Raw genomic sequence first — 14,189 nt, forward strand, 5'->3', positions numbered from 1 at the left:
GAGAGAATTGAAAAGTTGGGGTTTTCAGACAGCGCCAAATGGACATTGGTCTACGGGGTGGTAATTATGTGACAGTTATGCTGCAGTATTGAGCCCCAAGAAGTCACTGTGGAGTGGGGTCCCAGCCCTTCAAGTTTCTAAGAGTGTGACAGTTCATCATTGTCGCAGCTTGAGAGAAAGCAGGTTGGCATGGGCAGGATGGTGCACCTGGAACATGCATGTGTAGCTACATTAACATGCTTTTGCCCTTGCCTTCATGTCTGATCAGTAGATCCCAGGGTCCTGGCCATGATAGTTCACTGTTCATGTAACTTCACTCCATACTCCAGTTCTGGCAGTACCTTATTCTAAAGCCTTCCCTGACTCCACCTCTCCCTGCCTCCATCCTCAGTTAAGAGCTGTACTTTTATTGCATTTTACTCATTTGCTTATATATCAGTGTCCCACTAGTTCTGACCATCTGGAGGATTAGGAGGTGCCTTTTTATTTTTTTATTCCCTGACACAGTGTCCAGCACAGATAGAGGCTCAAAAAACACTTCATGTGGATAATTTTAGCTTTCTTCTGCCAATGTATCTAGAAATGGGAATAGGAGCCTTGCTTATATCCCTATCACCTTGGTCAATGGGGTTAATATCTTCCCTATCATAAGGCTTCACTAAATGTTGGATGAATAAATGTCATTCCGTAGCTTGAGATTGTTGAGCTTTGGGAGTTGATCAGAGTGACTTTTCAATAGCAGGTGCTGTTATAAGCAGAGTCTTGTGTCCCTTGGGCTAATACCCCACTGCTTCACAGAACTATTTATGTTGACTGTTCTTTTGGCAGGAAGCAAGCTACTGAGCATGATGCCAAGCATTGATGTGGCCCAAAAGCTAAAGAGAGAGAGAGAGAGGGGAATGACTGAATGTATGAATGGAGGAACAGGACAGAGAAAAGGGAGAAGGCAAGAGACCTTTTGTTCTTTCTCCCACAGAAACACAAACTATTTCCTGCAGAACCAGCGTTAGTTCCCTGTCGTATCAGTGGCCTAGGAAAGCCTAGAGGATGAATGGAGCATTAGACTGGAAGTAATAAGGTTGTGCCTGACTTACCTCAGTATCTGTAGCAGATGTTACAAATGTCATAACACGAAGCTTTGGGATCAGACTGAAAAATAAAAAATTAAGATACCAGATGTGGATGTCTTCCTTTTACCAGCAAGTGCAACTGACACTGCACTCATTCAGTGGTAATCTCCACCTCCTTCTTCCTGGGTGGAATCATGCCATAACTGTTTGCTTGCTGCTGAGGTCAGAGGAGGTGACAGCAGCAAAGCAGCACTCGGCGGAAAGGCTTTTAAGACAGTTTGCAAATGAAAGTGTCATCATTCCTTTCCCCTCAAGGGAGCATACGAAATCTAACCCTCATTAAATATTTCACTACTCAAAAAAATTTTAGTGTATTTGTAGGGAAGGTAATTTCTACCAATGAAAAGTCAAGTATTAAACTTTGCAAAGTTAGTGCTGTATTCACATCTTAAATTTGATATGTTCTCTTTGTCCTTCCCTTTGAGAGCTGTTAGCAGAGAGCTCATGGTGTCTTTCTGTGAACTGTGGGCTTAATTCATGAAAGACACATGGTATCCCTGCTGGAAATACATGTAGAGGAAAGTGGTCATTGGAAGAAGAAGAATTTAAACAACAGAAGCAGCTCAAAACTAGAACCTGTAGATTGTATTCAGAAAGCAGAAAGCAGAGCACCTTCTTCCCTCAGGAATATGTTCAGAGACTTGGAGCCTGGACAGGTGTGCTGCCCACTCTGCGTGGCCCACTGGCCTCCTCTGACACAAAGGCCCACCTCGCCCAGTGGACTGGATCCTTGTTAGCTTCACATCCTGAGTCCCCAGCGGAGTGCCTGCCTCGGCCTAAGGCTCAGTACGTATTTGCCACCATAGCCCTGATGCCAGAAGAAATTAGTTTCTGTTTTCTTGTTCAGTTCATCTTAGATTAAAAATCAAGACTCTCTAGCCCTCAAAGATCTTCCTAGTCTGTATTCTTTATTCTGAACTCATTTTATAACTGTCTCACTTCCCAAATTGAGTGTGGGGTGTGGGCGGGTACAACCCAGCATACCCCATATCTCCGCTGGGACTCTAAAGATGGGAATTGATTTTGGGGATGATGTTTTCTTTTTATCTTTTATTTTGTAAAGAAAAAGGAAATTCTTATTCCTTTCACTGTGTAAAGGTTATTAAATAGTTAACTTTAAGCTTTATATCCTGCAACAATCCCTGTGACATCAAGTGGTTGAACCCAATAAATACTTAGGAAAGCCTTGGATGTCTTTTAAGTTGGTAAGGACTAAAGTCCAAAAAATAAAAACAGTACTCTCTCCTTTATAGTCATTGTTCTTCTTAAATAATTAAGCAAGTAAAATTGCAATGATTGAGTAATAACTGCCATTTTTTAAAATTAGTAACAGCACTTTTGGAGTCTCAGGGACACCAGGCATGTCCTCTTCTATGAGGCCAGTCCCCTCCTCAGGACCCCTTGCATCTCCTAAGGATTTCCCTCAGGTACCCCACTCCCCATGCCTCAGCCCAGGCTGTGGATCATGCCTGCATTTTCCTGAGGTTCTCTCCTCCGAGATGTTGACTGTCAAACGTTGACCTCATTCCCTCAAGTGCTGTCACTCCAAACAGCAGCTTAACCCACTGCCTTAAGGATTTCATTGTCAAGGGGAAGGGTGAGTTCTCTCATGAAGAATGTTAATCACCCCATATGTAGCCCATGTGAGGGACATACAGTGGTTCCTATAGTAACTACCAGATTGTTGGAGAAAGGCCGTTTCCCCCTTTCCCAGCTACAGGAGAAATATCTGCCTAGGAATTCTCATTTCCCTCAATGGAAAATAAAGGTGGGTGGGCAAAGTGAATCTTTAAAATGGAAACTTTGTACTAAGAAGTCCCTGTAATGTGTTGCCAACCAAATATACAAAAACATTTTCAAGACTTACTACAGTGATATTTGGTTGCTATTTCACATTTAGAGGACTATGCCATTTTGGTGTAGAAAATGGTAAACGTTTTCAAAAATCATATAAATACTAATTAATTCTCAAGAAGATGAGAAGTGCATAGTAAACACTCCCTCAACTAAACAGATAAATTGAACATTGTATGTTTTCCTCTTAGTTCTTAATAGTTGAAGCAATACAAATATACTTCTTTAAGGAAAACAGACATGGTTTCTTTTTATCAAAAGCAGTTCATTTATAAGTATTAAAACTTGCACAGTCTTTCTTTTCCGTAATGCAGCCAACCCATACTGAAATTGTGAAAGACATTTAAATATGCACTGCATCAAAAAGTTTTGGATCATCATAAGACTTCTTAAAGTTCCAATTGCATTATTGGATTAAATATTCTTTTTGTCTAAATTGGTGGTATAACATGTTAGTAGGTTCTGAGATATGAATTATGAAGATAGGGTTTTTTTGTTGTTGTTTTTAAAAATCCCCTAAATATTAATTTAAAAATAAACCCAAAGTGTACTACTCCTAAATACATGAGTTTTTTTCTTATATTTATTTGTTACCAGATAGGTGATTAATCACGTGCCTGATTAGCAATGCTTGTCCGTATTTCTCTTCCACATTCTTCAGTTATCCTATATTTTAATAGTAGAAACTAATCATGATAAAAGTACACTGAAAAATCAGTTATTGTTTTCATATATATACACACACACACACACACACACACACACAGTGCATTGCAAAGCACATACACCGCTTCAACAACAAAGTTTCAGTTGTCATGTTGCTCTATGTGTTAAGCTGTTGCCCAGTGCTATTTTGGTCTCCTCTTGAAACCTGAGAATCTCCTGGTGTCTAAGGCATGCACAAATACTGAGGAGTTTCGTGTTGAAGGAATACAATTTGTGAACATAGATCTCATAGAAGGCAGAGTGGCGAGGGCCAGTTTCAGAATAAAGACTTAGCCTATATTACATGTAAACTGAGATATTTTAATTTTGATCAGGAAACAGATACACACATTAATACATACCTCATGAACTTCTGGGGCTCTTGGGAAAACCCTCCCCGGCTTCTTTGGCCCTACAGTGAAGAAGGCTAATTGAGATTCTTCAAGGGAAATCCCTTTCCTTTTCTTCTATAACCATGGAAAGACTCATTAAGCATTCTATATTCCATTCTTTCTCAGCCCCTGACTTTGCTTAGCCAAAGCCCAGGGAGTAAATGTCTGGGGATTCCATTAAGCATGCCCTTGAGTGCTCCCTTCCCCCAGGAACCGCTTGGTAACAGATCCTTGCCTGTTGGATGGAGGATTCAGAGGGCAGCTATCAGGGGTGACTGAGCATGAAGTCTAGCTTTGTGCCAGGTGTTCCTGGCAACTACCTGTCGAACTTGAAGACTACATTTGCCCATGATGCTGTACTGCTCTCCACCTTATGGGGGAGGATAAGAAAGTGTCTCTGAAATAATCTTTCCTATCCACCAATGACTGCATTGGCCTAATAAAACAATCCATTGGAAACCCTGCCTCACGGTGTTATACTCCTCTTTACTTCAGACTGCCTTCTTTAAGTGATTCCTCCAATAGCAACCCCCTCTCTGGCTCTCTGCCTGTGGTTCACCTTCCCATTGTGAATGATGCTGGTGAGGAGCTGGGCTTATGAAGGGAAAGGGCAGCACAGGGCACAAGGCAAATAGGGCTCATGACTTTTCCCCTTTCATTATGTGTGTCCACCGAACTGTCCTGCTTGTTTTGTAATGGGTTCTTCCATGGCAAGCTGACCTTTCGGCTGAATAGGTCAAACTCCCACTGAGTGCTAATCCTCAGCCCTCCTCACGTGAGTGCCTCCCTGGAGGTGAGGAACACTGGTTAGGAATATGACTGGGAGGGTCTCGTGTACTCCCCAAGGAAGGGTTGCCTTTCACTGCACTGAATTAATTCTCATAGACCACCGTGTGAGGTTATGCTGAAGAGTCCAGATTAGAACATTCCTGCTGACATTGTGGAGGGGCAAAACTAAGTTTTCAGATGCATGTTTCAGACTGTGTTTCCCCTGTATATCTTCTCCTTTTTAATGTCAGAAAGGCCAAGTGCACAGTCCTAGTGATTCATCAGATCATTTTGGATATCTGAGACAATCAGAATTTTCCTAGTTGATTTTTTAAAAAAACTACTAAACCCCTCTCTATATATTTGTCTTCCATTTAAAGTCTCTTAAAACTCTAGGTGTTTTATTTTTAACCCTTGTACAACTTGAAATGGTAGCATTGTGATGTTTGTCGATAATTATATACTAGGCCTAGTTTTATTTTAAATGTCATAAAATTTTCTTTTGGACTATTAGGTTTTATAACACTAGTTACCTTATAGTACCTAGAAATTTTCAACATCAGGTAGGCACTAAGGTTGAATTGAATTTGAAGTTGAAGTTGAATTCCTGTGGCTTGGGCTTGCTTTCTTATACTAGTTTGTATAAGCTGTTCAACTCCTACAGCTCTTATGTCTCAGTCTCAGGGAGCTGGTAACGTCATCTTCACAGACAAGTGGTTGCACATTCCATTGATTTAGCAATGCCCCGTGTGTGGTGTGTGTGTGTGTGTGTGTGTATAAATGTTAATTTTGTTAGTGTTCTTTAAATTTCAGGAAATAGTCTTTTAGTTGAACAAACAAGCAAATGAAATATGTCAGTAGATCAGATGAAACAGTGGCCCATTCCACAATAATAATTGTACATTATGTCTGGGCTACCAGATGGTTTCAGAAACTGTCAATTTCTAAAATACAGAAATCTGAGAGAGCTTCATAAACAATGTATTACTTTTCTGAGGATGACAGACCCTGTTAAGGAAATGCTCCTTTAGGTTTTTTTTTTAGATCACTAATGATACTCTATAAACATAAGGAGATTAACATGGAGAAACAAAATACCTGTGTTTGCAGTATTCTTTAGTTGTCAGATTATTGTCTCAGTTCTCAAAATGCAGATGCGATAGGATAAGTGCAAGATAAGAAGTACATATTTAACATCTATTCAGTTAGCATTAATGCCCCAGTTAAAGCTGGGCTCCTACCAGGGGCATAATGGGCTCCTGTTTAACATATTTATGTTGGTTGTAAAATTAGGAACTGTCATTACAGCCCACATCACCTGCATAAGTGCAAAACATATAAATCAAGAGAAGTTCCAGTGCCATAAAAATGCCATTGAATAGAATAGCATGAAACTACTTGCAAGATACTTGTGTATTATACTAGTGTGTATGGGGATGCATACTCAGATTTCTAGGGGGTTTGGAGAACAAAGAATAACTATACAGATAGGACTCATGGAGTAGAGAAACAGAAGGAAAAGAAAGGCCATCAGTAGCCAGACTTGAATAAACCCCCACATACTAAAGACAACAGTCTCTATGCTCCCAGAAGGCATTTGAGCAGCTTTACATTGTTACTGGAGCTTGCATCTTGGGCCTTCTAAGTAAGCAAACTTATCTGTGATGTTTTAGGGTCCCTTATAATCTAGTGGTTCTTACTCCCTTGGCCCCCTCGCAATCTAGTTCTTTGTAGAATGGGTTATGTTATCTAAAATTAGTCTTTCTTTTTTTTTTTGGTGGGGTGCAGTGGTTTATTTTGAACTTCGTAATTGGAGGCCCTGAAGTTCCCCCCACCCCACCAAATTATGAACTATTAATAAGGAGTTTTCTGAATCCTAATTACTGCCTCAAAAACAGAGTGGACACTTGAGAAGTTTTTCAGCTCCCCCCCTCCCTCCCAAAAGCCATCCACCCCCATAATCTCACAAAAAAAAAAAAGGCTGCAGATTTTATTCATGTGGGATCATTCACACCAAGCTACCATAATGTGCAATTAACACTCTAGAAACTGAAAACAGTATTCAGCAAGACAGCTGCATTATCAAAAATGCCAAAGGAGTTTTGAAGGGAGTAATGTGCGTGTTAGAATAGGAAATTAATCAGAAATGTGCACACCCACATACACACACAGTAGTATGGTCTTAAGTATATCTGAATATTTAAACTGTAAAAACTCTATGTCTATATTTATAATAAAGATTAATCTCAGCATAGTAAACTGATTTTTCTGTTTTAAAATTTTTAGTTGTGTGTTTTGCTTCTGAAGCAAATGAGGAGGCTGGAGTAGAGATCTCTAAGATCTCTACCAGCTGGAATATTCTTTTGATAATAATCACTCTTCAATTATATTTTATAAATTTTCCCATTGAAAAAAAATGCCTCTGTTATTTTTCTCTTGTCAGTAATAATGATACTTAACACACACATTTTCACAGTGCCTTGCAGACATTGCAGACACAAACTAACAATTGCAGGGCAAACTCCCTACTTTGCATAGCACAGTAATCACAAGTGTGTTTATATTATAATCGCTACTAAGCTATGGATTTAACTGACCAACTTAGTAACTGAAATACGACAGAATTATCCCAGCAGCGTTTCACTCAAATTTTCTTTTGACTAGCTGAAAATGTTTCTAAAAGTAAGAAAGTAGGGGATTTTGATTTTATTTTCAATTAATAGTATCTGGGCTTGAGAGAGTGGAGGTTTTCAATAAAATTTTCAAGAAAAGCAGGAAGATATGGAGAATTGTTAGAAATATAGAAAGAAAAGCAGGAAGATATGGAGAATTGTTAGAAATATAGAAAGCATCTGAATATTTTATTTCATAAATCAGTATAAAGCAAATGGATTTTTATCATGTCCTGACTTCTGATTTCTGTATATCACTTCCCTTTTTGGTCTATAAATTTGTTTTGACCACGACACATCCCTGGAGTCTCTCTGAATCTGCTGTGATTCTGGGTGCTCCTTGATTTGTGAATCGTTCATTGCTCAATTAAACTCATTAAATTAAAAGGCAGAAAAAGAAAAAATAGCCAGAAGAACAGATTTAAAACAAATTGGAACCCCACTTAAAAAAAAAAAAATCATAAAGAGATGACGCTCAATCCTGGATTCCACAGATATTATGCATTAAATCCACTTTTGTTAAGGATTATGAGGACTCCTTGTAGGGTAGGTACCTGTAGGCAAAAGCATGTGAAGCGTGCCTGGAAGAGAAGGATCGACTCTTAGTGAGAGAACAGGAGTGTCCAGGAGCTCCAGATAAGAAACAGTCACTGACCTGGTGAGGCACATGCTGGCCAAGGATCTGTCTGGGCTTCTTGTCAGTCCTATAGGAATAGTTACACATGAATATGCAGTAAACGTGAAGTCCAGCCATCTCAGGATGCTTAACACTAGTACAAATGATCAGTAATGAGAACGTCCTAACCCATATGTTGTGCTGATTAAATTGTGATGAAGTTATTACATTAGACAATACAAAAAGTTTCCTGTTTGCTTTTTTCTAGCCTAGAACATATAAGAAGTTTAGTTTTCTCTGGGGTGGGGTCGGGGGGAGATAAGGCAGTATGCAGATGCTTAAAAAAAACCTTAATTTTAAGAAAAACAGTGTACTAATTTATTTTAAAGGAACCTGAGCTTTCATATGTTTTTATTCTGTTGTAGGGAAAACAAAAGGAAAATTTTTAAAGTGTGGATGTGTTTTTTTTTGATGTTTCTAGAAGTCTATATTCTTCTAGGTAAAAAATTCAACCTAGGCTATGCTTATGCTTAGACAACTCAGAACTAAAATTAATACTGGGTGGTGGGTCAGATCTCATTGTTATACTAAATAGCCAGTGATGCCATTCAAAAGAAACTAAGCTGAAGGTATGAATCACAGCTCCAACTTAATTGTTCTGTTTTCTTTCTTTCTTTCTTTCTTTTTCTTTTAAGTTATAGGTGCACAGCGAAGGAGAAGCCCCAGTGCACTAGCCATTGAAGTATTTGAAGCACATTTGGGAAGTCACATTTTGCAGGTACCTTTAAAACGAAAAGAAGCTTGCTTATATTTTACTAAGAAAAAGCCCTATGTTTAGTCTTTTTTAAACTCAATTTTTAAAAAATGTCAGTTGTATATTTGACTGTTGTTATTTTATCTTGGAATTCCAACATTCTTATGAGTTTATTTTTTTCTTTTTAGAAAGCCATCCTTTGAAAGAATGTTAATGAGAAAGGGAGGGCAAGTATTATTTGTGCTGAAATAATTCGGATGATTTGCTCTATTTAGTTGATGCGCAATGTGTAGTAACTGGCTGTTCCCAGAGTGGTTGTGTGCGCGCTGTATTTGTAAGTGGATCTATGTGTGTCTCTTTGGAGCTATATATTGTTTTTGGAAGAGCAAAGTTTTGTTGTGAAAGTACTGTGACAGTTTTTTGTGTTGCCAAATTTCATTTTTGCTTGAGTTTGTATCTGTGACTGCTTCAAATCTTAATGTTTGCCTCCCCAAATTAGAAAATTTATCAGGGTAAAATATAGTATATTTTAAAATACTAGTAAAAGGAGACAGTTGATTTTGCCAATGAACTTCATGGCAAATAAATGTTAAAGGTCACTAGGATGAAAATGTAGTTACTTAGCCCTAGAGAAAATTCGTTGCAAACTCCGCATCTCACTTATTCAAAGCTTTTTTTATTAAGACTTTGCCATCAATTCAACACATCTGTCTTCAACCGTGGATAATTGTGCCGCATTGGTCCTGCTCCCAGGACAGATGTTTTCATGGCCATTTTTTTAAAATCTGTGGAAGATACACCTTTTTACACAGAATTGAAGAAGCAGATAAGTTTGGGATATTTAGACTGCTTACTGTATTTGGAAAAAGTAGCTATGTTTTTCTGAGATAAACTTTGGAGTAAAATAAAAGTATACTCCAGATCCCTGTTCATTCAGAGTTTATAAAGATGGCCTTTATGGAGCTTTCATTTTCTAGGTTGTCAAAAGTAATATTAAATCTAGCATCTTATTCCCTTAAGTATGTGCATTAAGAAACTATTATGAGATTCTGTGTAAAAAAGAAAATCACTCATAGTCAAATCCTGGTGGTTCTCCAAAGCAGTGTCTTTACTGGCAATTTCAGAATCACCCAACACTTGTTCACAGGATGCATTCTTGGGCCTCAACCTAGACCTACTAAATGAGAGTTTATAGGGTAAAGTCCAGGAATTTGTGTTTTTTAACAATCTTCTGAGATAATGTTGATGTTCCGTCAGGTCTGAGATAGCACATTTCACATTTGCAAGTTTAAAGTCCTGAGAAGTCTTAGTTACTTTACATTTTTGTGTATTCTTATTTCTCATTTTTCCATTAATATCTGTTAATATCTCATATAACTGATGTTTCCTGAAATACATCTTGGGAGTTGTTATTCTATTGTGTACGTAAAATTTTGAATTACCTTTGCTGTAACCTAGGATTAGTTTCAAGGATACAGAAAGGATCATATTTCTTTCTAGATCTTGAAATTTTTATTTCCTTTTTTCCTATATATACTGTGTTCAGAATCTTTATTATAGGTTTTGTATGGGCCATGACATATAAATTGTTAGACTCTGATGTGATTCAGGGCTCTTTCTGTTTCTATTCTGAAGCAGTCAGAAATTGTTACCTAAGGCTTAGTCAATGAAAGAAATGATTCAAAGACTAGTCCTAGACTATTATGTTCTTAATTCTTTCTGGAAATCATGACTCCAAAGGCCCATGAGGAGGGTGTCTTAGTAATTGCAAGAATTTAAAACTGACACAAACTTAGGAGTTTGAATCAAGCACAAACTCAGTATAAAAATATAATGTAAAATGGCTCTCCCAAATGCTAAATCAATGTTATACTTCATTGAGAGAATCTAGAATGAGGCTGCAAGCTCATTCCCATTGAGGATCTAGAATGGGGTTGCAAGCTCATTCCCATTTTGGGTGGGTCACATTAAGACACAATACGATGGTGGCATCAGCCGTCACACCAACCTAGACAGCTGGATGCCATTTGGAGTAGAATAACCAGACTGTGAGTAAACTAGAAATCATATTACCTGAAGAGCGACAAAAAGCCTGAGAAAGTTTAGTCTGGAAAACATGATTTAAAAGGGGCATCATTGCCCTCTCTATTTATTTGAAGGCCTCATTTAAAAAAAAAAAAAAAAGAAGAAATAGGATTAGATATATTTTGTATGGCTTCAGAGTATGGGAAAAAAAGATAAATGGATGAAAATTTAAAATGTTTAAATTATGTCCATACAGGAAAACTCCTAAATAGGGCTGGTTACATTTGGAATATGTTTGAAGCTGTAGGCTTTGAGGAGAAATATAGATGGCTTGGTAAAGATTCTTTCAAGAAAGGCATCTGAGCATGGTTGCACTATGTAATCTTACAATTGCCATAGAAACTAGAACTTTTTGTATGATTTGTTTTTAGCACTAATGGTTATGGAGTGGAAGAACTACTATACAATACTCTAAATTTAAAGTACTCAAATGGTAGGCAAGACGGGGTTGGGAAGTAGTAGTAACAAGAGGAGCCTCCCTTAAGCTATCTTATTAGGTGTTTTGCCTAACTAGCAGGGAAACCTTTGAACCCACATGCCCACATCTGCACCATGTTCAACAATATCTCAATGTTCAGCAAGGATGAGATGGCTTCTACATTTTGTTTCAGAAGGATCCATGGTAGAATCTGGTTGATTCCTAAAGGATGGAATGAATTCTTTCTTCTCTTTCCTCCTTCTTACTCTTCCTTCACTTGCAAATAGTTAATAAAAACCTGTGTGGTTAACAAAGTGTAGCCATGGTCTCTAACCTGACAATTTATAGTCATTTAACACTCCCCTTAGCCCCCACAAGTTTCAAATACTTTGTAAGAACACAGAAGTCACTGTATGTGGCTGCTGACTTTAAATAGCTTACAGTCATTCAGGGAAAGAGGAACCAGGAGGTTGTGTAAAGTGAGAAACATCACACAGGTCAAGTACTATGGGACCACGAAAGAACAAGGCTCTGAATTTACCATACAGCACCAAAGAAGACTTTTCAAAGTTGTTGATGGATGAATAGGAGTTTATTAGGCAAAGAAAATGGAAGAATATTCCAACCAAAGGGTACATCAAACACAAAAGCATGTAAAGAAATAATGATAAATCTTACTTGGGGACTGTTTAGATGTTTGATATAATGGCTGCTTCACATATGCACTGGGGACATAAGAGATGAAGGCAGAGAGATTATAGGAGCCATATTACCAGGAGGTGTGGAGTTGATTCTCCATGAAGAGTCCATGGAGAGGGCTTTTATGCAGGAATGACAAGAGAATGATTTGGTTTATTTCTAGAGTTGTTATCAAAATACAATGTCTATGAAGTCTGAGTTATGAGATACTGATATAAAGAGACCATTTAGGAAATTTTTTAACAGAGTTCAGGAAAATGAAGATCTTTTCCAAGATAGAGCTCTATAAATGGAGAGGCAGCTATGGAATTGAGATAGAATCATTAGCACATGGTCAATAATTAGAGGTGAAAGGCTAGAGAATGACAGGATTTAATTATCACCACAAGTTTTCTAGTTTGGCTGCTAGCTATCTGATTCTACTACCTAAGAGAAGTCAAAAGGGATGGTATCTTAAATAGCCAAGTTGCTGTGAGGTAAGCGCTTAGAAACGTGGGTCCTATTTCTGCAGAGAATCCTCAGGCTAGGGCTGGAATTACTGATCACTGGTGTATAGATAAATGATAAGTTCAAATTAAGAATGGGTTACAGACCTATGGAAATTATGTGGAGCAAAGAGAGGGTTAAGGAGAGCCCTCCTGGGGTATGTCATCATTTAAGAGGCGAGTAAACATGAGAAAGGAACGGACAGAAAGAAAAAGCAAGTCACAGGATTTGATTTTGTTAAAGGAAGGAATATTTATAATGTCAAGGTAGCGGAGAATAAATCCTTAGTAGGGCGAATACTGAAGAGATGTTACAGGTTTTGTTGATTGAAAGTTGCCATACGGATTAAGGGTAGAAGACAGACCTAAAAAGTGATAGGAGGTAAAGGAGAAGAATCTGAGTGTTCGTGGTAAAGAAAGGGTGGGAAATAAGAAGTTAGCATCAAGAGAAATTTGTGTTTGTCATATAGTGAGAGTATGTTTATATGTCTGAGATTTATGGGGTCAAGCATTTTGTGCATATTGGAAAACAGATGAAAAATTAACTTTATTGGCCAATTATATGCTCTTTAGCAATCTCCTTTTAAAAATCAATATCTTACGGTCATATCTGTGTTAAGAAAGGATTGGTTTCATTATTACTAATGGCTAAATGCCATTCCATACTATGGATGCATCGTAAGTTATTAAACCATTTTCCTGCTGAGTATTTTGATTACATCTAAAAATTTGCATTTCTAATGGAAATACCAACATGTGTGTGTATGTGTGTAAATGCAAAGAGAAGATAAAATATTGAAAACATAATTTTCTAAAAAAAAAAAAAGCCTAGTCTGGATGGATTTCAGCTCAAATATAGTGAATTTTTACTATGTACTAAGTTTCAGGTACTATGCTAAGTTCTCTTCTTATATAATCATCGAGTACTCACAGTATAGACCTATGAGATAGGTGCTATGATTACGTACATCTTAAAATTGAGCAAACTGAGATTTTAAAAACTTGAGTAACTCAAGCTCACATTTTAGGTAACAGAGTTGAATTTGAACCCAGGATGGTAACACTCGGGTTATAATACTTTCCAAGAAATGATAAGGGCATTTTAAAAGGCAGTGGTAATAAGAGGAAAGAATTAAGACACTTATAGTTGGAGTAAACAGACTTCAGTAGCTAACTGAATTTGGAAACTAAAGTAGAGGTCAGTTTCAAATACCAGCGTGGAGTTCAGAAAATGCCTGTGGCTTCACTGCATCAGGTACCAAGCTTCCCTGCTACCTGTGCCCCAGTGATGTTTCACTGAAGTGCACACTAGGTGCCCCTTGGTGTAGAGGATTTGAGAGTAAGGGGTAAGATGGACTTCTTAATTTTTGGTGTACCCATTCTCTGAATATATATGTAATGTGTCTCTGCTCTGCATATCTAATTAGCCATATATTCTCATAGGAAAAAGAAAGTTTGATGGGATCTCTTAAAATTTGACTACTTTTCCACTGAAAGGGAGAAAAAAATAAACTTAATGGTGATTCTATCAATGTAAAGTCATTTATTGCAAAGCCAATTTTCAATACCAGTGTATGCAGGCAGGGCCAAGGCCCAGGCTGTGTATTATGA

General features: G+C 37.8%; 1 protein-coding gene across 11 annotated transcripts in view; it reads left to right on the top strand.

Moving 5' to 3' along the window:
* The window catches only part of NPAS3 (neuronal PAS domain protein 3), an 859,804-nt gene that overhangs the window by 406,079 nt on the left and 439,536 nt on the right, over nt 1–14,189 (top strand). For 7 of the 11 annotated variants that reach the window (XM_064365777.1, XM_021674908.2, XM_021674909.2 and 4 more), the window contains one exon: nt 8,833–8,915. In XM_064365777.1, coding sequence (XP_064221847.1) covers nt 8,833–8,915 — 83 coding nt within the window. The remainder of the gene's footprint in view (nt 1–8,832; nt 8,916–14,189) is intronic. The other 4 variants (XM_064365776.1, XM_021674911.2, XM_064365773.1 and 1 more) reach the window with 1 other exon arrangement.

The sequence above is a fragment of the Aotus nancymaae genome, unplaced genomic scaffold (assembly GCF_030222135.1).
Source record: "Aotus nancymaae isolate 86718 unplaced genomic scaffold, 86718_ANA_hifiasm-v0.15.2.pri h1tg000062l, whole genome shotgun sequence".
Taxonomy (NCBI): domain Eukaryota; kingdom Metazoa; phylum Chordata; class Mammalia; order Primates; family Aotidae; genus Aotus; species Aotus nancymaae.